This window comes from Callithrix jacchus, chromosome 8 (genome assembly GCF_049354715.1).
Source record: "Callithrix jacchus isolate 240 chromosome 8, calJac240_pri, whole genome shotgun sequence".
NCBI lineage: Eukaryota > Metazoa > Chordata > Mammalia > Primates > Cebidae > Callithrix > Callithrix jacchus.
In genome coordinates, this window is record NC_133509.1 from 37,284,916 (window position 1) to 37,312,130 (window position 27,215).

The following is a 27,215-nucleotide window of genomic DNA, read 5'->3' on the forward strand; positions in this document are numbered from 1 at the left end:
TTCTAAATTAAAGAAATTTAACATTTAGTAAATTTGCTCAGTTAACTAATATGGATAGATATAGATATAGATATACATACATCCTACAGAGGCCTTAAATACTATTGCTGTGTTGGATACTAGAAATTCAAAGATGGTCCTTGCCCTTAAACTAGTTATGGCTGAAGAAGGGAATCAGATATATTCATAAACAAAATGAACAGCGATAAGGGCTAAAATAAACCACTATTACAAGTTAGGGTTCCCTGAGAAATAGATTCTCTGGAGGAGTTCAGTGTTCAGAACATTTATTGGGAGTGCTTTTGAAATCAATGCCTTTGGCAGTTAAGGGAAGAGGCAGGATTGGGCAGATAGAGAAATTAGCTATAATGGAAGCCTAATAGCTACAACTGACTCCAAGAAGAATTCTAGAGGTGAAAGTATTCATCAGAGTTGTCCTGCATTGGACTGAAATAGCCAGGACTTCCTGCCCCAACTTGAGCAGTCATTGAGTAGCTCCTGGAAAGATGTTTCCTCAGAAGAAGAAGCTCTCTGGAGGTAAGGAATCCCATGAAGGAGCTGACAGTTGAAGTGTGGCCCTTAACAGCATTCTTAGCTGCTAGAGAAACAGATCTTTCTTTGAAAAGGAATCCAGATGGCAAATTTTAATGTCTGCTACACTGCTTTACACACATAGATCAGTTTTTGATCATATAGTCATGTTTATATGTATATATATTCATATTCTATAGACACAGATAGATGATAGATATATAGACAGACAGCAGGTTAATTTCCACATTCCTAATTACTCCAAAAATAACTAAGCTTACAAGTAAGTTTTACACATACAAGAACATACATACACACATATTACACATATACATATATTAGAAAGGAGACGACAAACAATATATGAAACAAATTGGAAAGAATAATAGATTGCTTCCAGAAAGAGGATCATATTATTCTCATTTTTAAAAGTGTACACAGGAATAAGAAAGAGAGACTTTTTGGGAAAAAAACGAGATCAAACATGATTTTAAAGAAGGCTATGTGCTTGAAAGCTACAGATACAATAAAGATGAGGTCAGAAATAGGGCTACATTAAACTAGGAAACTTTTGTACAGCAAAGGAAACAACAGTGTGATGAGACAACCTGTGTAGTGGGAGAAAATATTTGCAAACCATTTATTTAATAAGAGACCAATATCCAGAACATATTAGTATTCAAGGAACTAGAACAACTCAATAGCAAAAATAAACACCACGTAATACTATCAAAAAGTGGGCAAAGGATCTGAATATACATTTCTCAAAAGAAGACATACAAATGGCCTACAAAAAACATTCAACATCACAAATGATCAGATAAATACAAGTCGAACCCACAATGAATCTTACCCAAGTTAAAATGGCTATTGTCAAAAGACAACAAATGCTAGAAAGGATGAGGAGAAAAGATAATTCTTATAATATTATTGGTGGAAATGTAAATCTAGTACAGCTATTACAGAAAACAGGGGTTTCTCAAAAAACTAAATATAGAACTACCATACAATAGTTCAGCAATCCACTACTCAGTATCTCTCCACTAGAAAGGAAGTCAAAGGGATACCTGCACTCCCAGGTTTACTGGAATACTATTCATGATAGCTGAAATATGGAACCAACCTAAGTTTCCATCAAAGGATAAACAGATAAAATGTTGTGTATATATATAATGGAATACTATTTAGCCATTAAACAAATGAAATCCTGTCATTTGCAGCAATATGGATAAAACTGGAGGTTGTCTGTTAAGTGAAATAAGACAGGCACAGAAAGACAAGTATTATGTATTCTTATTCAGATGTGGGAACTTAAAAAGTTTATCTCGTGGAGGTAGAGTGTAGAATGATGATTACCAGAGGCTGTTGGGGGAGTAGAGGGGATTAAGAGAGGTTGGTTAATGTGTACAAAGATACAGTTGTAATCTAGAATGATTAAGTTCTACTGTTTGATAGCATAGTAGGGCAACTATAGTTAACAACAATGTATTGTATATTTCAAAATAGCTATTAAGTTCTACTGTTTGATAGCATAGTAGGGCAACTATAGTTAACAACAATGTATTGTATATTTCAAAATAGCTAGAAGAAAAGATTTGAAATGTTCCTAACAAAAAATAATAGCTATCCTAAATAACCTGATTTGATCACTACAGAGTGCATGCATGTATCAAAATATCACATGTACTCTGTAAATAGGTACAATTATAATATATAAATTAAAAAAGATGAAGTCAGGCCGGGCGCGGTAGCTCATGCAATCCCAGCACTTTGGGAGGCTGAGGTGGGTAGATCACAAGGTCAAGACATTGAGACCATCCTGGTCAACATGGTGAAACCCCATCTCTACTAAAAATACAAAAAATTAGCTGGGCATGGTGGCACGTGCTTGTAATCCCAGCTCTCAGGAGGCTGAGGCAGGAGAATTGCCTGAACCCAGGAGGTGGAGGTTGCGGTGAGCCGAGATCGTGCCATTGCACTCCAGCCTGGGTAACGAGCGAAACTCCGTGTCAAAAAAAAAAAAAAGATGAAGTCAGATTTAATTAAATGTTAAGGTTAATCTCCAAGTGCTCGCTTTATTCTGTAGGAGGAAAAGAAACAGTGAAAGTTTTCAAGCAGCAGAGCTGCAGTAACACAAAACAGTTTTTAGTCATATAACCTTAAAAAGAGACCACAAAAATATAAATACATGTTAAAATTCTGATTGATAAATCCAATAACACTTTTATATTTAACAAAAAGAATAACTACTAAAACTTCTCTTAGTATAATATGCCTAAAGGCCATTTCAATAGATTTTGAAAAGTCATTTGATAAAATAAGTAGTCAGAATTTAAAAACTTATTTGAAAGCAGGATGGCTTACAAATGTAAGGAAATACAGAAGAGCCACTTGGTTGAGCAAGAGCCTAGCTATGAACCAGTATGCTTAAGCACCATCTACTGAATCACATCCCAAACTTCAACACTAAAAATACTTTGCAAATACATGCCCTCATAAAACCAAAGACAAGAATTCAGGTACAAGAAAAGACCCAACACAAAGTATCAGCCCTCTGAAAACATCCAGAAACAAAGCCAACTGACTACAATCAACACCACAGTTAAAGAAACATCAGCCCACAAAGATGAGAAAGAATCATCATAATAAAAACTCTGGCAATTCAAAAAGCCAGTGTCTTTTTCCTCCTAATGACTAAATTAGTTCCAGTAATGGTGCTTAACCAGGTTGAAATGGCTAAAATGACAGGGAAAAAATTCAGAATATGGGTAGAATAAAGATGATCAAAATTCAGGAGAAACTAAAACCAACTCCAAACAATCTAGACATTATGATAAAACAATACAGGAGCTGAAAGTTGAAATGATAATTTTTAAGGAAGAACCAAACTGAACTGATAGAGCTGAAAAACACACTACAAGTATTTAACAATACAATCAAAAGATTTAACAGCAGAATAGACCAAGCTGAGGAATGAATCTCAGACCTCAAAGCCTGCTTCTCAGAAATAGCCACACAAAAAATAAATGAAAAATAATGAACAAAACCTCTGAGAAATATAAGATTACATAAAGAAACCAAATCTATACTCACTAGTGTTCCTGAAAAAGAGGGAGAGAAATAAGCAACTTGGAAAAAATATTTCATGACATCATCCATGATAATTTCCCAAACCCACTAGAGAGGCCAACATTCAAATTCAGGAAATGCAGAGAACCCTTGTGAGATACTATACAAGATGACCATCCACAAGACACACAGTTATCAGATTCTCCAAGGTTGACATGAAATAAAAAATATTAAATGTGGCCTGAGAGAAAGGCAGGCTAACCTACAAAGGGAACCACACCAGGCAAACAGCAGACCTTTCAGCAAAAACCCTACCAGTCAGAAGAGTATTCTTTTTTTTTTTGAGACAGATTTTCACTCTTGCTGCCCAGGCTAGAGTGCAGTGGCACAATCTTGGCTCACTGAAACCTACTCCTCCTGGATTCAAGTTATTGTCCTGCCTCAGCCTTCCAAGTAGCTTGGGATTACACACTACCGTGCCTGGCTAATTTTGTGTTTTTAGTAGAGAGGCAGTTTTACTATGTTGGTCAGGATGGTCTCGAACTCCTGACCTCACATTATCCACCCACCTTGGCCTCCCAAAGTGCTGGAGTTACAGGTGTGAGTCACCATGCCCAGCTGTATTCAATACTCTTAAAGAAAAGAAATTCCAGCTAAGAATTTCATATCTAGCCAAACTAAGTGAAGGAGAAATAAAATCTTTTTCAGATAAGCAAATGTTTTAAGAATTCATTACCAACAAACCTGCTTTGAAAGAGGTCCTTCAGGGACTGCTAAATATGGAAATCAAAGACTGTTACTAGCCACCAGAAAAACATACTTAAGTACATAGACCAGTGACACTATAAAGCACCCACACAATCAAGTCTGTATAATAACCAACAAACAACAAAATGATAGACCTAGAGGAACTGTCAGACCTGAACTGTGCAAGGCTATCTTGCCCAAAAGATGGGGCCAGTCCAACTAGAACACCCCTTGGTTGGCTGGCCTCTCCCAGAGCCCCAGCCTGGCTGCACCTGCTTACAGTACACATACCAGTGACCCTATAAAGCAACCACATAAACAAATCTGTATAAAACCAGCTAACATCATGATGACTGGATCAAATCAACACATGTCAATATTAATCTTGAATGTAAATGGGGGCTAAATGCCCCCATTAAAGTCACAGAGTGGCACACTGGATAAAGAACCAAGATCCATTAGTATGCTATCTTCAAGAGACCCATATTGCATGCAATGAGACACATAGGTTCAAAGTAAAGAGAAGGAGAAAAATCTACCAAGAAACTGGAAAACAGAATAAACTAGTACTTGCAATCCTAATTTTAGACAAAACAGACTTTAAACCAACAAAAATCAAAAAAGACAAAGAAGGGAACTACATAGGGGTAACAGTTTCAATTCAATAAGAAGACCTAATGATCCAAAATATAAATGCACCCAACACAGGAGCACCCACATTCACAAAGCAAGTTCTTAGAGACCTTCAAAGAGACTTAGACCCACACAGTAATACTGAGAGACTTTAACACCCCACTGACAGTATTAGGACAGATCATTGAGGCAGAAAATTAACAAAGGTATTCAAGACCTAAACCCAGCACTGGATCAAATGGACCTGGCAGACATATACAGAACTTACCACTCCAAAAAAACAGAATACACATTCTTCTCATTGCCCACATGGCACATACTCTAAAATCAAGCACATAATCATAAGGAAAATACTCCTCAGCAAATGCAAAAGAGCTGAATTCATGACAGTCTCTTGGACCACAGAGCAATCAAATTAAAAATCAGTATTAAGAAATTCACTCAAAAACCACATAATTACATGGAAATTGAATAACTGCTACTGAATGACCTTTAGGGAAATTAAAGAAATTAGGACAAAAATAAAGAAGTCCTTTGAAACTAATGAGAACAAAGATACGACATACCGGAATCTCTGGGACACAGCTAAGGCAGTGTCAAAAGGGAAATTTATAGCACTAAATGCCCACATCAAAAAGTTAAAAAGATCTCAAGTTAACAACCTAACATCACAACTAAAAGAACCAGGGAACCAAAAGAAAACCAACCCCAAAGCTGGCAGAAGACAAAAAAATAACCAAATCAGAGCTGAAGTGAAGGAGACTGTGAGATAAAAATCATTCAGAAGATCAACGAATCCAGGAGTTGTTTTTTAAAAAAATATTAACAAAATAGATAGACGGCTAGCTAGACTAATAATGAAGAAAAGAGAGAAGAATCAAATAAACACAATCAGAAATGATAAGGAAATAGGAGGTCAGCACAAAATACAGGTCATAAAGACCTTGCTGATAAAACAGATTGTAGTAAAGGAGTCGGTCAAAACCCACCAAAACCAAAATGGCAACAAGAGTGACCAACTTCTAGTTGTCCTCACTGCTACACTTCCACCAGTGCCATACAGTTTACAAATGACATGTCATGTCAGGAAGTTACCCTATATGGTCTAAAAAGTGGAGGCATGAATAATCCACCCCTTGTCTAACATATCATCAAAAAATAACCATAAAAATGGGCAAACAGCATCCCTCAGGGCTGTTCTGTCTATGGAGTAGCCATCCTTTCATACCTTTACTTTCTTAATAAACTTGCTTTTACCTTCCAAAAAAAAAAAAAAAACAAGAAAAAGAAATGATAAGGAGGATATCACTATCCCCGCTGACCCCAAAGAAATGTAAACAACCATCAGAGAATAAATACTACAAATGCCTCTGTGCATATAAAACTAGAAAATCTAGAAGACATGGATAAATTCCTGGACACATATACCGTCCCAAGACTGAGCCAAAAAGAATCTGAATCCCTGAACAGACCCATAATGAGCTCTAAAATTGAATCAGTAATAAATAACCTATCAACCTTTTAAAGCTCAGGACCAGACAGTTTCACAAGTGAACTCTACCAGATGTACAAAGACGAGGTGGTACTCTACCTGCTGAAACTATTCCAATGAGGAAGAAGGGCTCTTCCCTAATTCATTCTATGAGGCCAGCATCATTCTGTTACTAAAACCTGGCAGAGATACAACAAAAAAGAACTATATGCCAATATTCTTCATAAACATTGATGCAAAAATCCTCACCAAAACACTGGCAAATTGAATCCAGCAGCACATTAAAAAGCTTATACATCACAGTCAAGTAGGTTTTATCCCTAGGATGGAAAGTTGGATTAACATATGCAAATCAATAAATGTGATTCATCACATAAACAGAACTAAAAAATCACATGATTATCTCAACAGATGCAGAAAAGGCTGTCGATAAAATTCAACATCATTTCATATTAAAAAACGCTTAATAAACCACATATTGAAGGTACATACCTCAAAATAATTAGAGCCAACTACGACAAATTTACAGTCAATATCATAATAAATGGGCAAAAGCTGGGAGCATTCTCCTTGAAAATGGCACAAGACAAGGATGCCCTCTCTCACCACTTTTATTGAACACAGTATTGTGGGAGCCTTAATCAGAGGTATCAGGCAACAAAAAGAAATAAAGGCATCTAAATAGAAATAAAGGAAGTCAAACTATCCCTGTTTTCAGAACACATGATCCTATACCTAGAAAACCTCATAGTTTTAAAAGCTCCTTAAGCTGATAAACAACTTTAGCAAAGTCTCAGGATACAAAATTAATGTATGAAAATCACTAATACTCCTATACACCAACAGTCAAGCCAAGAGCCAAATCAGAAACACAATTCCATTCATGACTGCCACACACACACACACACACACACACACACAAATACCTAGGAATATGGCTTACTAAGGAGGTGAAAGATCTCTACAAGAACTACAAAACACTTCTCAAAGAAATCAGAGATGACAAATGGAAAAATATTCCATGCTTATGAACAGGAAGAATCAACATCATTAAAATGGCCATACTGCTCAAAGCAATTTGTAGATTTAATGCTATCCCTGTTAAACTACCAATCACATTCTTTACAGAACTAGAAAAGACTATTTTTAGATTCATATGGAACCAAAAAAGAGCTGAAACAGCCAAGAAAATCCCAAGCAAAAAGAACAAAGCTGGGGTATCATGCTACTTGACTTCAAACTATTGTAAACTATAGGGCTATAGCCAGCCAAAAAGCATGGGACTGGTACAAAAACAGACACATAGAACAATGGAACAGAATAAAGAACCCATAAAAAAGGCCACATATCTACAACTATCTTATCTTTGACAAAGATGACAAAAACAAGCAATGGGAAAAGGAATCCCTATTCAATAAATAGTGTTGGGATAACTGGCTAGCCATATGCAGAATATTGAAATAGCACCCTTTCCTTATACCTTATACGAAAGTTAACTCAAGATGGTTTAAAGACCAAAATGTTAAACCCGAAACTATAATACCCAGGAAGACAACCTAGGCAATACCATTCTAGACATAGGTATGGGCAAAGATTTCATGATAAAGATGCCAAAAGCAATCACAACAAAAGCAAATATTGACAAATAGGATCTAATTGAACTAAAGAGTTTCTGGACAGCAAAATAAACTACCAACAGAGTAAACAACCAACCTACAGAAAGGGAGAAAATATTTGCAAACTATGCATCTTAAAAAGGTCTAATATCCAAAACTCACATGGAACTTAAAAAAAAAGCACACAACCCCATTAAAAAGTGGGTAAAAGGCATGAACCAACACTTTTCCAAAGAAAACATATATGCTGCCAACAAACATATGAAGAAAAGCTCAACATCACTGATCATCAGAGAAGTGCAAGTCAAAACCACAATGAAATACCATCTCACACCAGTTAGAATAACTATTACTAAAAGGTAAAAAAATAACAGAAACTGATAAGGTTGCAGAGAAAAGGGAATGCTTATACTTCACTGCTAGTGGGAATATAAATTAGTTCAGCCACTGTGGGAAGCAATTTGATGATTTCTGAAAGAACTTAAAAGAAATATATATCATTCTAACATAATGACACATGCAAATGTATGTTCACTCTAGCACTATTAACAATAGCAAAGGCATGGAATCAACCTAAATGCCCATCAATGGTTGACTGCCTAAAGAAAATGGGGTATATTATACACCATGGAATACCATGTAGCCCTAAGAAACAACAAGATCATGTCCTTTGCAAAAACATGGATTGAGCTGGAGGCCATTATCCTTAGCAAACTAATGCAAGAACAAAAAAAAAAATACTGCATGTTCTCACATACAAGTGGGAGCTAAATTATAAGAACACATGAACTCATAGAGGGAAACAACAAACACTGGGGCCTAACAAAGGGTGGATGGCAGGAGAAGGGAGAAAATCAGGAAAATAACTAATGGGCACTAAGTTTAATACCTGAGTGACAAAATAATCTGTTCAACAAACCTCCAGGATACAAGTTTATTTATATAACAAACCTGCACATATTCCACTGAACTGAAAACAAAAGCTAATTTAAAAAAAAGAATTAAATAAGGTGGCTAGACTAATGGTGATACAAAGTTTTTCTAGCTTTAACATTATATACTTTTAGAACATATTTTTTAAAAGATGAGGTATCTAAAAGTAATTCAAAAGACAATTTTTATCAAAATCTCAAAAAGATTTTCAAAAAATTGGTAGAGTAATCTAAAGGTCATCAAAAAGACTTACTAATTTTCTAAAAGAAGAAGACTGATATGGAACCTGCACCACTAAGTATAAAATGTTATAAATTATTAAATAACCAAAGAATGGACTTGTGTACCTTGAAATATGTCTTCAAATAACTTGTAGTTACGTGAAGATGCCAATGCTCATTAATATTGAGTATAAAAGAAAGTAAATGCAGTTATCTTTAAAACATAGAGACAGATGCTAGACTGGCGACAACAGACTAAAAGGACATTTACAAAAACACTTTCAGTGGTCATCTGTGGAAATGTAGCATTTATATTTTCTGTGAAAATCCAATTTTCAAGGATGATAAAAACATATATACCATACCATTATCTTTTTTTTCTTATGGTACTTCTTTAGGAACTTCCCATATCTTTCCAATTTTCTATAAGAACCTTAAAAAATATAAGAATTCATAGTTTATATGTTATATATATGTATATCCTCTAGAAATAAATAAAACTTTACATTCTTTAAACAAATTATATAAACAAAACTATTCAATGAAATCAACTAGCAATTTTGATGAGTATATGCTAAACACATACTGTTAGTTGAATAAATAATTGGAATTATTATATACAGTGTATCTTCTGTTTTCCTTTTCTGAAATGTCATGTTCCAACTAACATGTCTGTGGCACTTACTCCTATATCTAAAGTTTTATGTCAATCCCTCTCTCCTAAAAAAAGTCCACATTTTTTCAAATAGCTCACCCAATTATGCTTGGTTGTTTCATGGTCACCTTAATTTCAATAAAGTGCAGTATTGAGCATGACTCAGTGAAACAATATGGGGGACTCTGAAGTCAGATAAACTAGACTTGATTCCTGTCTCTGATATCTACATATTGAGGACAATGTATATATAAGAAATTACCTTTTTTAAAAAACAGGAGGAAGATATGAGAAGATATGTTCCTACTTGGTTACTTGTGGATATTTTATTTCTTTCTAAGATGAATTTATATGCACGTACAGCTGTCTCTGTGTGTGTGTATACAAGCTATATATGTGTGTATATCTATATATACATACACAGAAGCTATATATAGCTTTTACAAATAAAAAAATACACATTAAAAAAATTCACAACTTAAATTTAAAATTTTTTAAATAACTTAATAGAAATGTATTTAAATATATCTTCAGAATTATGCAAATCTAAGTCTAAAAAAGAATATTAAATACCAAAATAACATAATGAATCTAATATCTAAAAATACTTTATAAGTATAATTAATATCATTTTCAAGACATATATGACAAATTTGCCGATTAAGTCAAGAATAAGACAAGAATAATTATAAATATTTAAAACTACTCTGGAAATATTCATCAATACAATTATATTAGAAAAATGTTATACAAATATTGAAAAGTAAAAATTATCATTACTTGCAGTATGCTTTGTCATTCATTCAGTTATTCCATAGTGAATACCAGCTAGACCTACAAACAAGCCTACCTCATATAGGTTAACTATTACTCCTTTTACTTTCAGTTTTAGATATTTCTGTTCTATCCTGACCCTTGCTGATATTTTTGTTTCTAGTAAAAATATTAGTTGATGCAATCTTGCTCTCACATCTTCCTAATATTCTGTACCTCCATTCCAGTTTAACAAAAACTTAAGAGTTTAACAACTATTTTAAGGCTTTTTTAAAGTAATACTTCCTTTGAATCCACATATTTATGTTCAACTAAAAAATCTGTATGGAACAATTTTGAAATGAAAAGGTTTTAAAATAAAATATTTTTAAAATTTCTTTTATACCTTAGATTTTCATTCTTTATGAGATTACACACACACACACACACACACACACACACACACACCCCTACCTGACCATTACTTTACTAATACAAAAATAAGGACTGGCCAGGTACACTGGCTCATGCCTATAATCCCAGCACTTTAGGAGGCTGACTCAGGAGGATCACTTGAGGCCAAAAATTGGAAACTGGAAAACAACCTGTGCAACATAGTGAGACTCCACTTCTATAAAAGGTAAAAATAAATAAGGCTCACTTGTTTCAGAAATCATGCTTTTCCATGTAAATATTTTCGAGCTGTGGTTTTGCAAAAGAAGTGAACATTCCTTTAATTGTGATTCCATGATCAAAACTGCCTCAAATATTCGAGGAACATTTTCCCATAGATGTGTATAAATGGAAACAAATGAACTATCTTCTTTTATTTTTTTCAGAGTGTATGACCATTGATCATCATCTCTAAAATGGATTTCCTTTGGCCAGTAATCCTGCAAAAAATGTGAAAGAATGAATACAGTTTGTCATTTTTAATGAATTTAAATTAATAAAGTTCAAAACCAATGAGTTTTAATTGAAACTTTATTCCATAGCATCGCTCTTCATTACCTTTTAAAAATTTGAACAATCACAAACATTAGAAAAGTTATGTGCTTTATTAAAACTATTTTCCTAAATCATTTGAGAATAATTTGTTTACATGACAGCCCATTATTCTTTAAAACTTCAGTGTATATTTGCAAAAAATAAAAACATCCTCCTACATAATAAATTCAATCATTAGAATCGGGAAATTGGCATTGATATATTATTTATATTTAATACATACTCTATTCAAGTTTCAGTGGAACCAATTATGCCCTTTATAGCAAAAGAATCTAGTTCAGAAAAAAAAATGTTAGGTTTTGGCTTCATGTCTATTTGGTCCCTTTCAGTCTGTGACAGTTCCACAGTATCTATGGGGAAGGGAACAGGGAAGATTGGAAGAGATAATTTAAATTTATTTTTATTTTTTTCTAGTTTTATTAAAGTACAGTTGACAACTTAACATTGTAAATATTTATGGTGTACATTGTGATGCTTCAATAAATGTATATATACACTGTGCAATGATTGCCTGAAAGGTAAATAACATATCCATCACCTTGCATAGTTTGTATGTGCTGAGAACATTTAAGATCTACTCTCTTAGCAATTTTCAAGTACACAATACATTATTATTAACTATAATAATCATGCTAACCAATTGATTCCCAGAATTTACCTGTCCTATCTGAAACTTTGCACCCATTTCTCCCCTTCTTTCACAAGCCTTGGTAAGACTCTCTCTTCCTATAAGGTCCATTCTTATACACTCCACTTATAATTAAGATAATACCACAGTTGCCTTTTTGTGCCTGGCTCATTTTACATAGCATCATGTCCTCTAAGCTCATCCACATTGTCAAACATGAAGAGATTTTTTTTCTTAAGGCTGAATAAAATATTCCACTGTGTGTATAATATGTGCACATGTATACACACACACACACTCAAAGAAAATGTGTTTTAGGTATATATAGACACATATACACCACATTTTCTGTTTCCATTCATATGTTGAAAAGCACTTAGATTGATTCCATATCTTGGTTATTGTGAATACTGCTGCGTATGACCATCAGGGTACAGATATCTCCTTGACATCTTTTCATCCCCTTTGAATATTACCTCAGAAATGAGGCTGCCAGATCATGTGGCAGTTGTATTTTAACTTTTGTGAGGAATACCTGTATGGTTTTTCATAATGGCTGTATTAATTTACATTCCCATCAGCAGTGTTCAAATGTTTCTATTCTCTACATTTTTGTCAAATCTAGTTTTTTTTTTATAACAGCCATTCTAACAGGTGTGAGGTAATATCTGTGCTTTCAATTTGTATTTCCCTGATAACTAGTGATATTGAGCCTCTTTTCACATTGCTGTTGGCTGTTTGCATGTCTTCTTTAGAGAAATGTCTATTCCAGTCCTTTGTCCATTTTTAAATCAGGTTATTAGTTTTGTTGTCCCTGAGTCATTTGAGTCACATTACATATTTTGGGCTTTAACCCCTTATTAGATCTATGGTTTTCAAATATTTTCACCCATTCGATGGGTCGTCTCTTCACTCTTGGTTGTTTCCTCTGCAGAAACTTTTAGTTTAATGTTATGCTATTTATCTATTTTTGCCTGTGCTATTGGCTTCATATCCAAAAATTCACTGTACAGACCAATGTTACAGAATTTTTCCCCTATGTTTTCTTCTAGTAGTTTTACAGTTTGGGTTTTACATTTAAATCTTTAATCCATGTTGAGTTGATTTTTTAAATATGATGTGAGATAAGTGCTCAGTTTGATTCTTCTGTGTGTGGATACTCAATTGTCCCAACAACTTCTTTTGAGAATTGTCTGTTCATATCCTTAGCACACTTTTTAATGGAATTATTTTCTTTCTTGCTGATTTGAGTTCCTTGTAAATTCTGGATATTAGTCCTTTGTCTGATGCACAGTTTACAAAGACTTTTTTCCCACTCTATGTTGTCTGTTTACTCTGCTGATTATTTCTTTTGCTGTGCAGAAGCTTTTTAGTTTAAGTTGCATCTATTTATCTTTACTTTTGTTGCATTTGTTTTTGGGCTCTTGGTCATTAAGTCTTTGCCTATGCCAATGTCTAGAAGGATTTTTCCCAATATTATCTTCAGATCTTTATGGTTTCAGGTCCTAGATTTAAGTCTTTAATCCATTTTGACTTGGTTATTGTATAAGGTGAGAGATGAGAATCCAGTTTCATTTTTCTACATGGGGCTTGCCAATTATCCCAGCAATGTTTGTTGAATGGGTGTCCTTCCCACACTTTATGTTTTTGTTTGCTTTATTGAAGTTAGGTTGCCTGTCAATATTCGGTTTTATTTCTCTATCCTGTTCCATTAGTCTGTGTACCTATTTTTTATACCAGTACTATGCTGTTTTGACGACTACAGCCTTATAGTATAGTTTGAAATTGTGTATATAATGCCTCCAGATTTGTTCTTTTTGCTTAGTCTTGCTTTGGCTATGAAGCCACTTTTGTTTTGTTACATATACATTTTAGGATTATTTTTTCTAGTACTTGAAAAATGATTGTTATTTTGATGGGAATTGCATTGAATCTGTAGATTGCTTTCGGCCATATGGTCATTTTCACAAAATTGATTCTACCCATCCATGAGCATGAGATGTGTTTCCCATTTGTTTATGTCATCTATAATTTCTTTCAGTAGTGTTTTGTAGTTTATCTTGTAGAGGTCTTTCGCCTCCTTGGTTAGTTATACTCCTAAGTATTTTATTTTGTTTTATTTTTGCAGCTATTGTAAAAGGAGGCTGATTTGATTCTCAGCTTGACTGTTATTTCTATATAGCAGTGCCACTGATTTGTGTATTGATTCTGTATCCTGAAACTTTACAGAATTCATTTATTAGATCTAGGAGCTTTGGGGATGAATCTTTAATGTTTTCTAGGTATACAATCATACCATCAGTGAACAGTGACAGTTTGACATACTCTTTAGCTATTTAGATGCCCTTTATTTCTTTCTCTTGTCTGATTGTTCTAGCTATAACTTCAGTACTGTGTTGAATAGAAGTGGTGAAAGTGGGCATACTTGTCTTGTTCAAGTTCTCAAAAGCAATGTTTTAAAGTTGTCCTTGTTCAGTATAATGCTGGCTGTGGATTTGACATAGACGGCTTTTATTACCTTAAGGTATGTCCCTTCTATGCTGATTTTGCTGAGAGTTTTAATCATAAAGGGATGTCAGATTTTGTACTAAAAGAAGCCCCAGAGAAAGGTGAAAACAAACATGAAGGAATTAAAAAATATATAGAATATGGACAAAAAATGTCCAGAGGAATATATATCATAAATAAAAATCAGAAATTCTGAAATGAAAGACACACTAGAGAAATTTCAACAATAGAATCAAATAAGTAGAAGAAAGAACTACAAAGCTCAAAGACAAGAAGACTTTTGAATTAACCCAGTCCAACAAGGAAAAAGGAAAAAAATTTTTTTAAATGAACAAAGCCTCCAAGAAGTATGAGATTATGTTAAGTGACCAAACCTAAGAATAATTGGTATTCCTGAGGAAGAAATCTAAAAGTTGGGAAAACTTACTTGAGGGAATAATCAAGAAAAACTTCCCTGTCTTGCTAGAAATCTAGACATCTAAACACAGGAAGCTCAAAGGACACCCAGGAAATTCATTGTAATAAAATCATCACATGGGCACACAATAATCATGTCATCTAAAGTCAAAACAAAGGAAAGAATTTTAAGAGCTATGAGGGAAAAGTATCAGGTAACCTACAGAAGAAAACCTATCAGATTAACAACAGATTTTTCAGCAAAAACATTACAAGCTAGAAGAGACTGGGATCCTATCTTTAGCCTCCTTAAACAAAATGATTATAGGCCAAGAATTTTGTATCCAGCAAATTAAGATTCACAAATGAAGAAAAGATAAAGTCTTCTACAGACAAAGTAATGATGAGAGATTTTGCTACTACCACACCAGCACGAAAAGAACTGCTAAAAAAAAAAGTTCTAAATCTTGAAACAAAACCTTGAAGTATACCAAAATTGAACATCCTTAAAGCATAAACTTCACAGGGCCTATAAAACAATAACACAATTAAAAAAAACATGGTATTCAGGTAACAACTGGCATAATGAATAGAATAGTACCTCGCACCTCAATACTAACATTGGAGGTAAATGGCCTAAATGCTCCACTTTAAAGATAGAGAATGGCAGAATAGGTAATAATTTATCAACCCAATATCTACTATCTTCAAGAGAATCACCTAATACATAAGGACTCACATAAACTTAAGGTAAAGGAGTGGAAAACGATATTCCAGGCAAATTGACACCAAAAATATAGGAGTAGCTATTCTTGTATCAGACAAAATAAACTTTAAAGCAGTGACAGTTAAAAAAGACAAAGAGGGACATTATATAATGATGAAAGGACTAGTCTAACAGGACAATATCACAATCCTAAATATATATGTATCTAACACTGGAGCTCCCAAATTTATAAAACAATTACTATTAGATGTAAGAAATGAGATAGACAGCAGCACATAGTGGGAGGACTTCAATAATAGTGGGAGGACTTAAATAATAGTGGGAGGATTTCAATATTCCACTGACAGCACCAAACAGGTCATCAACACAAAATGCCAACAAGGAAATGGACTTAAACTATACCCTACAACAAATGGAGTTAACAGATATATATACAGAATATAGTGGCCAATAACTGCAGAATAGATAGTATATTCATCAGTTCATGAAACATTCTCCAAGACAGACCATAGGACAGGCCACAAAACAAGTCTCAATAAATTTAAGAAAATCAAAATTATATGAAGTACTCTTTCAGACCACAGTGGAATAAAATTGGAAATCAACTCCAAAAAGAACCCTCAAAACCATGCAAATACATGGAAATAAAATAACCAGCTCCTGGATGATTGTTGGATCAACAATGAAATCAATATGGAAATTTAGAAATTCTTTGAACTGAGCAATAATACTGATGCAACCTATCAAAACCTCGGAGGTAAAGCAAAACCAGTGCTAAGAGAAATGTTCATAGCATTAAATACCTACGTTGAAAAGTCTGAAAGAGCACAAGTAGACAATCTAAGGTCATACCTCAAGGAACTAGAGAAAAAGGAACCAATGGTTTTCTTAGGGGAAACCCTTTCTGTTTTTCACTATTGATTATGATGTCAGATGTGGGCTTTCATATATGGTCCTTAAAATCTCAAAGTACATTCCTTCTGTACCTAATTTGCTGAGCATTTTTAAAATCATGAAGCAATGCTGAATTTTGTTACATGCTTTATCTTCATCTATTGAGATGATAATTTTATTCTTCATCTGTTAATGTGGTTTATCACAATTGATTGATTTGTATATGTTGAATCATCCTCGCATCCCATGAATAAATGCTACTTCATCATGGTATATGATCCTTTTAATGTAGTGCTGAATTGGGTTCACTCGTTTTTGTTGAGGATTTTGGCATTACTATTCGTTATCAGATAATGGACCATAGTTTTCTTTTCTTGTAGTGTCCTTGTAGTATCAGGGTAATCCTATTCTCATAAAATGAATTTGAAAGTATTCCTTCCTCTTCTATTTTTCAGAAGAGTCTGAGAAAGATTGATATTAATTCTTCTTTCAATGTTTGGTCAAATTCACCAGTAAAGTTAAAGGGTCCTGGGCTTTTCTTTGTTGGGAGGATTATGGATTCAATACCTTGTTGGGAGGATTATGGATTCAATTACGGATTCGATACCTTTACTCAGGATTGGTCTGTTCAGATTTTCTATTTCTTCATGATTCGGTCATGGAAGGTTTTATATTTCAAAGAATTTACTCATTTATTCTACGTTATTCAATTTATTTGTAAATAACTTCTCATGGTAGCCTATTATAATTATTTATATTTCTGTGGCATCAACTTTAATGTCTCCTCTTTTATTTGTGATTCTATTTATTTGAATCTTCCTTCATTTTTCCTTAGTTTAGCTAGAGAATTGACAGTTTTGTTAATCTTTTCAAATAATGCAATTCAGCTTTGTTGATCATTTCTATTGTTTTTCTAGTCTCTCCATTTATTTCTGCTCTGGTCTTTGTTATTTCCTTCCTTCTACTGACTTTGGGCTTAGTTGGTTCTGCTTGTTCTAGTTCCTTGAGGCATAAGTTAGGTTGTTTGAGATTTTTTCTTAATGCAGGCATTTTTTTGCTATAAACTTCCCTCTTATAAATCCTTTGTGTATCCCATAAGTTTTGGTACATTATTTACATTTTCATTTGTCTTAAGATATTTTGATTTCCCTTTTGATTTCTTCCTGACCCACTGGCTGTTCAAGAACACGCTGTCCAACTTCCAGTTCTCCTCCATTATTGATTTCTAGTTTAATATCATTGTGGACAGAAGAGATACTTGATATTACTTCAGTCTTATTAAATGTGCTAGGACTTGTTTTGTGGCCTAACATACAATCTATCCTGGAGAATTTTCCTTGTGCACTTGAGAAGAATATGCATTCTGCTGCTTTTGGATAGAATGATCTGTGTATGTCTGTTAGGACCATTTTGTCTAGAATGTTGTTCAGGTCCTCTATTTCCCTATTAATTTTCTCTCCAGATGATCTATCCATTTTCTGAAAACATGCCCTTAAAGTCTCCTATTATTAATGTATTGCTGTCTATTTCTTCCTTCAGTTCTGTTAATATTGGCTTTATATATTTAGGTGCTCTGACACTGGGTGCATATATATTTACAATTATTAGACATTCTTTGCCAATTGACTCCTTTATTGTTATATGAATACCCTCTTTGTCTCTTTTAAAAGACTTTGACTTAAAGCTTACTAAATCTGATAGAAGTAGAGCTATCCTAGTTCTCCTTTATTACCAGTGCATAAATTATCTTTTCTCATCTCTTCACTTACAGTCTATGTATGTTCTTAAAGCTAAAGTGAGTCTTTTGTATGCAGCATATAGCTGTTTCTTGCTTTAAAAAAAAATCCAATTGGGCATGGTGGCTCACGCCTGTAATCCAAACACTTTGGGAGGCCGAGGTGGGTGGATCACTTGAGGTTAAGAGTTCAAGACCAGCCTGACCAATATGGTGAAACCATGTCTCTACTAAAATTACAAAAATTAGCTAGATGTGGTGGTGTGCACCTGTAGTCCCAGCTACTCAGGAGGCTGAGACAGGGAGAATTACTTAAACCCAGGAGGCAGAGCTTGCAGTGAGCCAAGATTGCCCCACTGCACTCCAGCCTGAGTGACAGAGCCAGATTCCATTTCAAAAATAAAAAATAAAAAAGATAGCCAGCCACTTATATCTGTTGATTGAAGAATTTAACCCATTTACACTTAAAGCAATTACTGACATGTAAGAATTTACTACTGACACTTTGTTCATTGTTTTCTGATTGTTTTGTATGAAGTTGGTGCAAAAGTAATTAAGTTTTTTGCCATTACTTTTAGTGCCATTTTTAATAGCAAAAACCACAATTACTTTTGCTCCAAACTAATAGTAACTTCATTCTCTTCTTCCTCTATTGCTGTCTTCCTTTGTGATTTGATGATTTTTTATAATGGTTTACTTTGATGTCTTTCTATTTATCTTTTGTGTGTGTAAACAAGGTTTTTCCTTGTGATTATATAAGAGTTACATAAGACATCTTACAATTATTACATTCTATTTTGGGAAGATAACAACTTAACATGTACCACATATAAAAACTCTATACTTTTAACTCCCACCCTCACATTTTATGCTGCTGATGTCATTATTTACAATTTATATATATTGTACATCCATTATTAAATTATTGTAACAATTTTATTAATTTTAATTTTTGTGAATGCATAGTAGGTATATATATTTATGGGGTATATGAGAGGTTTTGATACAGGCATGCAATGTATAATAACCAAATCATGAAAAATGGGGTTTCCATCCCCTCAAGCATTTATCCTATGTGTCACAAATAATCCAGTAATACACTTTTTATTTTAAAATGTACAATTAAATTGTTATTGACTATATTCACTTTCTTGTGCTATCAATACTCAGTCTTATTCATTTTTTCTAATGAATATTTTTGTATTCATTATCCCCATCAGCCCCCAATTCTCCCACTCCTTTTCCTAGTTTCTGGTAACCCTCTTTCTACTCTCTATTTCCATGAGTTCAATTGTTTTCATTTTTAGAATCTACAAATAAGTGAGAAATTCAGTGTTTGTTTTTCTGTGCCTGATTTATTTCACTCAACATAATAATTTCCAGTTCCATCTATGTTGTGTAGATAACAAGATCTCATGGTTTTTTATGACTGAATAGTACTTCATGTGTAGAGGTACCACATTCTCTTTATCCATTCATCAGTTCATGGACACTTAAGATTGTTTCCTAATCTTGGCCATTGTTAACAGTGCTGCAACAAACCTGGGAGTGCTGATATCTCTTTAACATACTGATTTCTTTTCTCTGCAGTATACATTCAGCATACATACCACACATAGATGGTATGGTAGTTACATTTGTAGATTTTTGGGGAACCTTCAAATTGTTTTCCATAGTGATTGTATTAACTTACATACCCACCAATAAAGTATGAGGGTTCCCTTTTCTCCACATCCTCCCCAGCATTTGTTATTGCCTGTCTTTTGCATATAAGCCATTTTAACTGGGTGAGACAATATGTCATTGTAGTTTTGATTTGCATGTCTTTGATGATCAGTGATGCTGAGTACCTTTTCAGATGACTGTTTTCCATTTTATGTCTCCTTTTGAGAAATGTCTATTCAAATATTTCATCCATTTTTAAATTAGATTATTAGTTTTCCTATAGAGTTGTATAAGTTCCTTATATATTCTGGTTATCAGATGAGTAATTTGCAAATCTTTTCTCCCATTCCATAGATTGTCTCTTCACTTTACTGGTAGTCTCCTTTGCTGGTCAGAGCTTTTTAGCTTGATGTAATCCCATTTGTTCATGTTTGCTTTGGTTGCCTGTGCTTGAGACATATTGCTCAAGAAATCTTTGCCCAGACCAATGTGCTGGAGAATCTTCTCAATGTTTTCTTGTAGTAGTTTCATAGTTTGAGATCTTAAATTTACATCTTTAATCCATTTTGATTTTTGTATAAGGCAAGAGATAATAATCTAGTTTCATTCTTCTGCATATGTATATCCATTTTCTCAGCATCATTTATTGAAGAAACTGGCCTTTATTCAATGTATGTACTTGGCACCTTTGTTGAAAATGAGTTCACTGTAGGTGTGTGGATTTGTTTCTGGGTTCTCCATTTTATTCCATTGGTGTGTATGTCTATTTTATGCCAGTACCATGCCATTTTGGTTAACATAGCTTGCAGTATAATTTGAAGTCAGGTAATGTGATTCCTCTGGTTTTATCCCTTTTGCTTAGAATAGCTTTGGCTATTCTAGGTATTTTGTGGTTTAATAGAAATTTTAGGATTTTTTTCTATTTCTGTGAAGAATGTCATTGGTATTTTGATAGGGATTGCATTAAATCTGTAAATTCCTTTCAGTAGTTTGCACATTTTAACAATATTGATTATTACAATCCATAACCATGGAATATCTTCCCATGTTTTGGTGTCCTCTTAAATTTATTTAATCAGTGTTTCATCGTTTTCATGGTAAAGATCTTTCATTTCTTTGGTTAATTTGATTCCTAGGTATTTCATTTATTTTTGGTTACTATATATGGGATACTTTTTACTTTTTCAGATTTTTCTCTCTTGTCACATAGAAATGCTACTGATGTTTGTATGTTGTTTTGTATCCTACAACCTTACCAAATTTGTTTACCAGTTCGAATATTTTGATGAAGTCTTTAGGTTTTTTTCAAATATAAGGTCGTATCATCTGCAAACAAGAATAATTTGACTTCTTCCTTTCCAATTTAGATGCCATTTCTTTCTTTTGTCTAATTGCTCTAGCTAGGACTTTCAGTACTATGGTTGAATAATAGTGGTGAAAGTAATCATAATAATACTGGCAAAAGTGGGCATCCTTGTTGTATTCCTGATCTCAGAGGAAAGGCATTCAGCTTTTCCCCATAGAGTGTTACTATCTGTGGGTCTGTCATATACAGCTTTTAGTATGTTAAAGCATATTCCTTCTGTATCCAATTTTTTGAGGCTTCTTATCTCGAAGGAATGTTGGATTTTATCAAATGCCTTTTCAGCATCAGTGTGAATGATCATATGGGTTTTGTCCTTCATTCTGTTGATATGACATATCACGCTGACTGATTTGTATATATTGAACCATCCCTGCATCCCTGGAATAAATCCCACTTGGCCATGATGAATGATACTTTTAATGTTTTGTTGAATTCCATTTGATAAGTAGTTATTTTTAATACTTTTGCCTTTTAAGTCTTAAAATGGAGTTAAAAGTAATTTACACACTACCAATACAGTATTACAGTATTCTGATTTTTGACTACATTCTTACATTTATATTGAGTTTTATACATTAATTTGTTTCTATATTGTTAGTGTTCTTTATTTGAACTTGAGGAACTCCCTTTAGCATCTAATGCAAGTCACATCTAGTGATGATAAACTCCCAACACTTAACCATGTGTAGGAAAGTTGTTATCTTGACTTCATTTTGAAGGAGAGCCTTGCCAGGTTATCGAATTCTTTGTTGGCAGGTTTTTTTCTTTTTCAGCACTTCATATTATCCCTCTTTCTCCTGGATTTCAAGGTATCTGCTGAAAAATCAGCTTATAATCTTATACCTGTATATAATAAGTAACTTTTTTTTATCAGCTTCTAATCTTATAACTGTATATAATAAGTAACTTTTTTCTTGCTGCTTTCAAAAGTATCTCGTCTTTGACTTTTGATAATTTCATTATACTGTATCTTGGGGAAGATTTCTTTGTCTTAACTTATGTGGAGATTTTTGGGCTTCATGGATCCTGCTGTTTATTTTGCTCTCTCTATTTAGGAATATTTCTATCATTCTGTCTTTAAATAAGCTTCCTACTCTTTTCTCTTTCTCTTCTTCTTCTGGAATTCCTGTTAAGCATATATATTTCACTTGACAGTCTCCCATGACTTGTAGGGTTTATTGCTATTTTTCATTCTATGTTTTTGGTCCTTGGACAGAGTGATTTCAAATGATCTGTATTTGAGTACCTCTATTCTTTCTTCTGATTCTTGAAGTTGGTATTTTTAAGTCTTCATCAGGCAGTTTGTAGATCTCTATTTCTTTAGGTAACTGATGATTCATTTTGTTACTTTGGTGATGTAATGTTTCCTTGATTATTTGTCACCTTTGTGGCCTTGTTTTGATGCCTGCACAGTTGAAGAAACACATGCCTCCTGTGGTCTTTACAAGCTGGCTCCAGCACAAAAGCCCTTTACCTGTCAGCCCACCCAGAAAGTGTAGGCAGGCCAGCTGGTAGGATCTGTGGACTTTCTGCTGAAATTGTCAGGTGAGTTGACTTGGTATCTGGTTCATTGTGAGGGCAGGTCTGTTACTTGGGCCCACAGTGGCTAGCCTTGTACTTTGGTTTATGGGGTTGGGCCTCTGGGTTCCCTTGGATATTCTTACATCTTGGGTCCACTGCAGTGGTCCTGAGTCCTAGCTCAAGGGGTGTTGACCTGGCACAGCAGTTGACTGGGTGGAGCCCGTACACTTAATCTGTGGAGCCAGAACTGAAGCCTTGGACCATATGGGCCAATGTAGCACTGCAATGGGGGCTGGTCTAGTACGGGGATGGGCCTGTTGTCTGTTATGAGGGCTGTTCTGGTTCCTGGGATTGTGGGGTTGGCTTTGAGCCTAGGTCTCAGGAGCAGTCCTGGAGCCTGTGTCCATTGACTGACCTGGTTCTGGGCTCTACTGCTGCAGACTTGGTCCTGAAGTGGACCTGAAGCCTGATTACCCTGGAGCCTCCCTCACCTAGAAATGGCCTGAATCCTGCAGCAGCCTGGTGCTGAAGGCATGAGCCTGGATCCTCCTGTGCTAGCCTAAAGTAAAAAATCCACAGGTGCTGGGGTGGAGCTGGAGTTTGAGTCTGAGAGGGATAGCCTGGAACTGTGGGGCCTGTCCTGCCACTAGAGTGGGACTGGAGACTGGGTCCACAGGTGCTGGCCTGGATCTTGGGGCTGCAGAGGATGGGCTTGCACAGTCCTCTTGCTGGGGTCCATGGCAAAGTTATGTACTCACTTCAGTCTCCTTTCCCTTTCCCACATGAAAGGTATCTCTCTCCACACTGTTCTGCCCTAGCTTGGTACCTTGAAAATGTCCTTCCTAACCTCTTCAAGGTATCTTTTCTTATTTCTATGCTATATCCAGGCCTCCCACATAGTGAAGGCTAGTAATATATCACCTGGATTCCTTAGCTCTTGTAAAGGCATTTTTCTTGAATGGATAGTTGTTCAAATTGGTATTTTGGCAAAGGGATAAAGGCTATTCTGCCATTTTGCTGAAGTCATTCCTCCTCAGTCTTTTTTGTTTTTACTTTTATATATTCAAAGCCACGAATTCACACTGCTTCTAATTCCAAATCTAACCATCCTAATTTTCTCTCTTTCCATATTATAATTGCCAACCCCAACAATTAAAAAGCTAGCTTCTATTACCTTTAATATGTTTACTTATTTGATCAATCCTTTTATGCATCCAATCTCTCATATTTGCTCCCAGACTCTTCCCTATATGGACACCCTTTTCATGCTACTTGGGCTCTGATATCCCATGGTAGGTTGCCAATTCTGTGAGGTTAGCCTCCTTATCCCCACTTGATCTCTGACCTCGAGCATCAGAGTGAAGGCTACTTTCCTCTTCACCATTTATGTGTGAATATCACCATCACTCCCTTGGATTATGATAACTGTGGTGTCACATGGCCATCCTCCTCACCATTGCTGGGCTCAGAAATCTTGCTCTGGTCCACCACAGCAAACCCTTCTTTCTCAATGTGGAAGCCTGCCTTGTTTTGGCCACTAAACAGCTTTAAGACTAAATTGTTTTTGGAAAATAATGGCATGTAATGAAAGGGAAACAAGGGAAATGAAGAGAAGGTGAAGGGTAGTTGAACCATAACTTTAATATCTGCAAATCTAAATTCAAGATTATCTTTTAATATAATCAAATAACAGCAAAACTAAGATAACATAATTAGAAGTTTATAAATAAAAGAATATGTTTTGGAATGATGGAAGACTTGTGTAGGATGAAACTCTGCAATAGAGTTCTGGGGACTTAGCTAAAGGGACAGAAGTCTGAAGTCTGCAGATCAGAAATTTCAAACCCACCTTAGTCTATTATACCTCCTTTTCTCTTCCTTTGAAAGTATCCTAAACTCATCATACATGTGTTCATTTACTAACTGTGCTTGTTGTAGTAAGATAATAATACCCAGTGTTTAACACTGGAAAACTTTTCCAAAAAGGTCTTGGCCTCCCTGTCACTTTGAAAAAGAGTGCTATATAAATATATAAGTGCCCTCTTCCAAATTTTGTAAATGCATATCTTAAATAAGATGCACAGCACTTGGGAAAGTTTTCTAACACTGATATCTGGAAAATTATGTCAAGAATTTCAGAGATTTTGGAAAAATAAGAGAAGGTCACGGGGTATAATCCCTGACAAACACTGTCAATTTAGAATGGCAGCTACATTTGAAACACAGTCCTTATGAGTCATGTGTTGCTGTTGTTAGGGAAGTTGAGGGAATAGAAAGAGGCTAAAAGGAATTTGAAAAGATGTATATGTACAAACCTTTATGAAAATGTATTCTTTATGTCAGACTTGAGAGATCACAATCCTTGTTCCTAAGATACTGAAATATTATTATGAGCTGAATAAATTTCCAGAAATTCTACAGGGTGATAAGATTCTGTCTTCTCTATATTACCAAGGTAATCAAGGGATTGATTAGTGTCCCAAAGCAATTAATATAAAGCAGGTGATATTTAAATTCTTTTAATGAATTCTCTGTGTATGTATTATTAAGTGGATACCAGATGATTATCTTGGAGTAGACCATATCTTGTAGCAGATCATAATCTACTTTCCCCATCTCATTTCTCTAATTAGTTTCCTTATATCTTTATATGTTGCCTTCAACAAGATACTTCTTAAATAGAGTATCATCTAAAAAATAAATTTTGTAGCCAGACCTAAAAAGGCAAATTGAGTCAACTAGCAGCTAACAGGAGGATGAGCTGTCAGGCAGAAGTTATGTCATTACTGCAAGAAAGGAGATCAACACTACTACTAGAGTATGAGCATCCAGAGTCTATGATGATTATATTAATTAAAAGTAAATAAATGTATTCAAATCCCAAAAGAAGAGAAAGATTGGACTGGAAATTTTTGTTTCATAAGGAGTTAAATTCTACATTATAGCACCATGGGTCCTTAGTGATAACTAGGAAGAACATTTATCTTGTTTTTTTTTTTCTTTTTTTTATTTTTTATTGCATTTTAAGTTTTGGGGTACATATGCAGAGCATGCAATACAGTTGCATAGGTACACACATAGCAGTGTGTTTTGTTTGCTTTCTCCCCTTCACCGACATTTGGCATTTCTCCCCAGGCTATCCCTCCCCAGCTGCCCCTCCCGCTTGCCCTCCCCTTTTCCCCCAATAGACCCCAGTGTTTAGTACTCCCCTCTCTGTGTCCATGTGTTCTCATTTTTCATCACCCGCCTATGAGTGAGAATATGCGGTGTTTCATTTTATGTTCTTGTGTCAGTTTGCTGAGAATGATGTTCTCCAGATTCATCCATGTCCCTACAAACGACACGAACTCATCATTTCTGATTGCTGCATAATATTCCATGGTGTATAAGTGCCACATTTTCCCAATCCAGTCTATCATCAATGGGCATTTGGGTTGATTCCAGGTCTTTGCTATTGTAAACAGTGCTGCAATGAACATTCGTGTGCACGTGTCCTTATAGTAGAACGATTTATAGTCCTTTGGATATATACCCAGTAATGGGATTGCTGGGTCACATGGCATTTCTATTTCTAAGGCCTTGAGGAATCGCCACACTTTCTTCCACAATGGTTGGACTAATTTACACTCCCACCAACAGTGTAAAAGTGTTCCTATTTCTCCACATCCTCTCCAGCATCTGTTGTCTCCAGATTTTTTAATGATCGCCATTCTAACTGGCGTGAGATGGTATCTCAATGTGGTTTTGATTTGCATCTCTCTGATGACCAGTGACGATGAGCATTTTTTCATATGATTGTTGGCCTCATATATGTCTTCTTTTGTAAAGTGTCTGTTCATATCCTTTGCCTAATTTTGAATGGGCTTATTTGTTTTTTTCCTGTAAATCTGTTTGAGTTCTTTGTAAATTCTGGATATCAGCCCTTTGTTAGATGAGTAAACTGCAAAAATTTTTTCCCATTCTGTTGGTTGCCGATTCACACTAGAGACTGTTTCTTTTGCCGTGCAGAAGCTGTGGAGTTTCATTAGGTCCCATTTGTCTATTTTGGCTTTTGTTGGCAATGCTTTTGGTGTTTTGTTGATGAAGTCCTTGCCTACTCCTATGTCCTGGATGGTTT

General features: G+C 34.8%; 1 protein-coding gene across 7 annotated transcripts in view; it reads right to left on the reverse strand.

Moving 5' to 3' along the window:
- The window catches only part of FAM227B (family with sequence similarity 227 member B), a 315,059-nt gene that overhangs the window by 269,246 nt on the left and 18,598 nt on the right, over window positions 1–27,215 (reverse strand). For all 7 annotated transcript variants that reach the window (XM_078334214.1, XM_078334215.1, XM_054239626.2 and 4 more), the window contains 2 exons: window positions 11,312–11,543; window positions 9,608–9,675 (listed from right to left, as the gene is read on the reverse strand). In XM_078334214.1, the coding sequence (XP_078190340.1) occupies window positions 9,608–9,675; window positions 11,312–11,543 (300 nt within the window). The remainder of the gene's footprint in view (window positions 1–9,607; window positions 9,676–11,311; window positions 11,544–27,215) is intronic.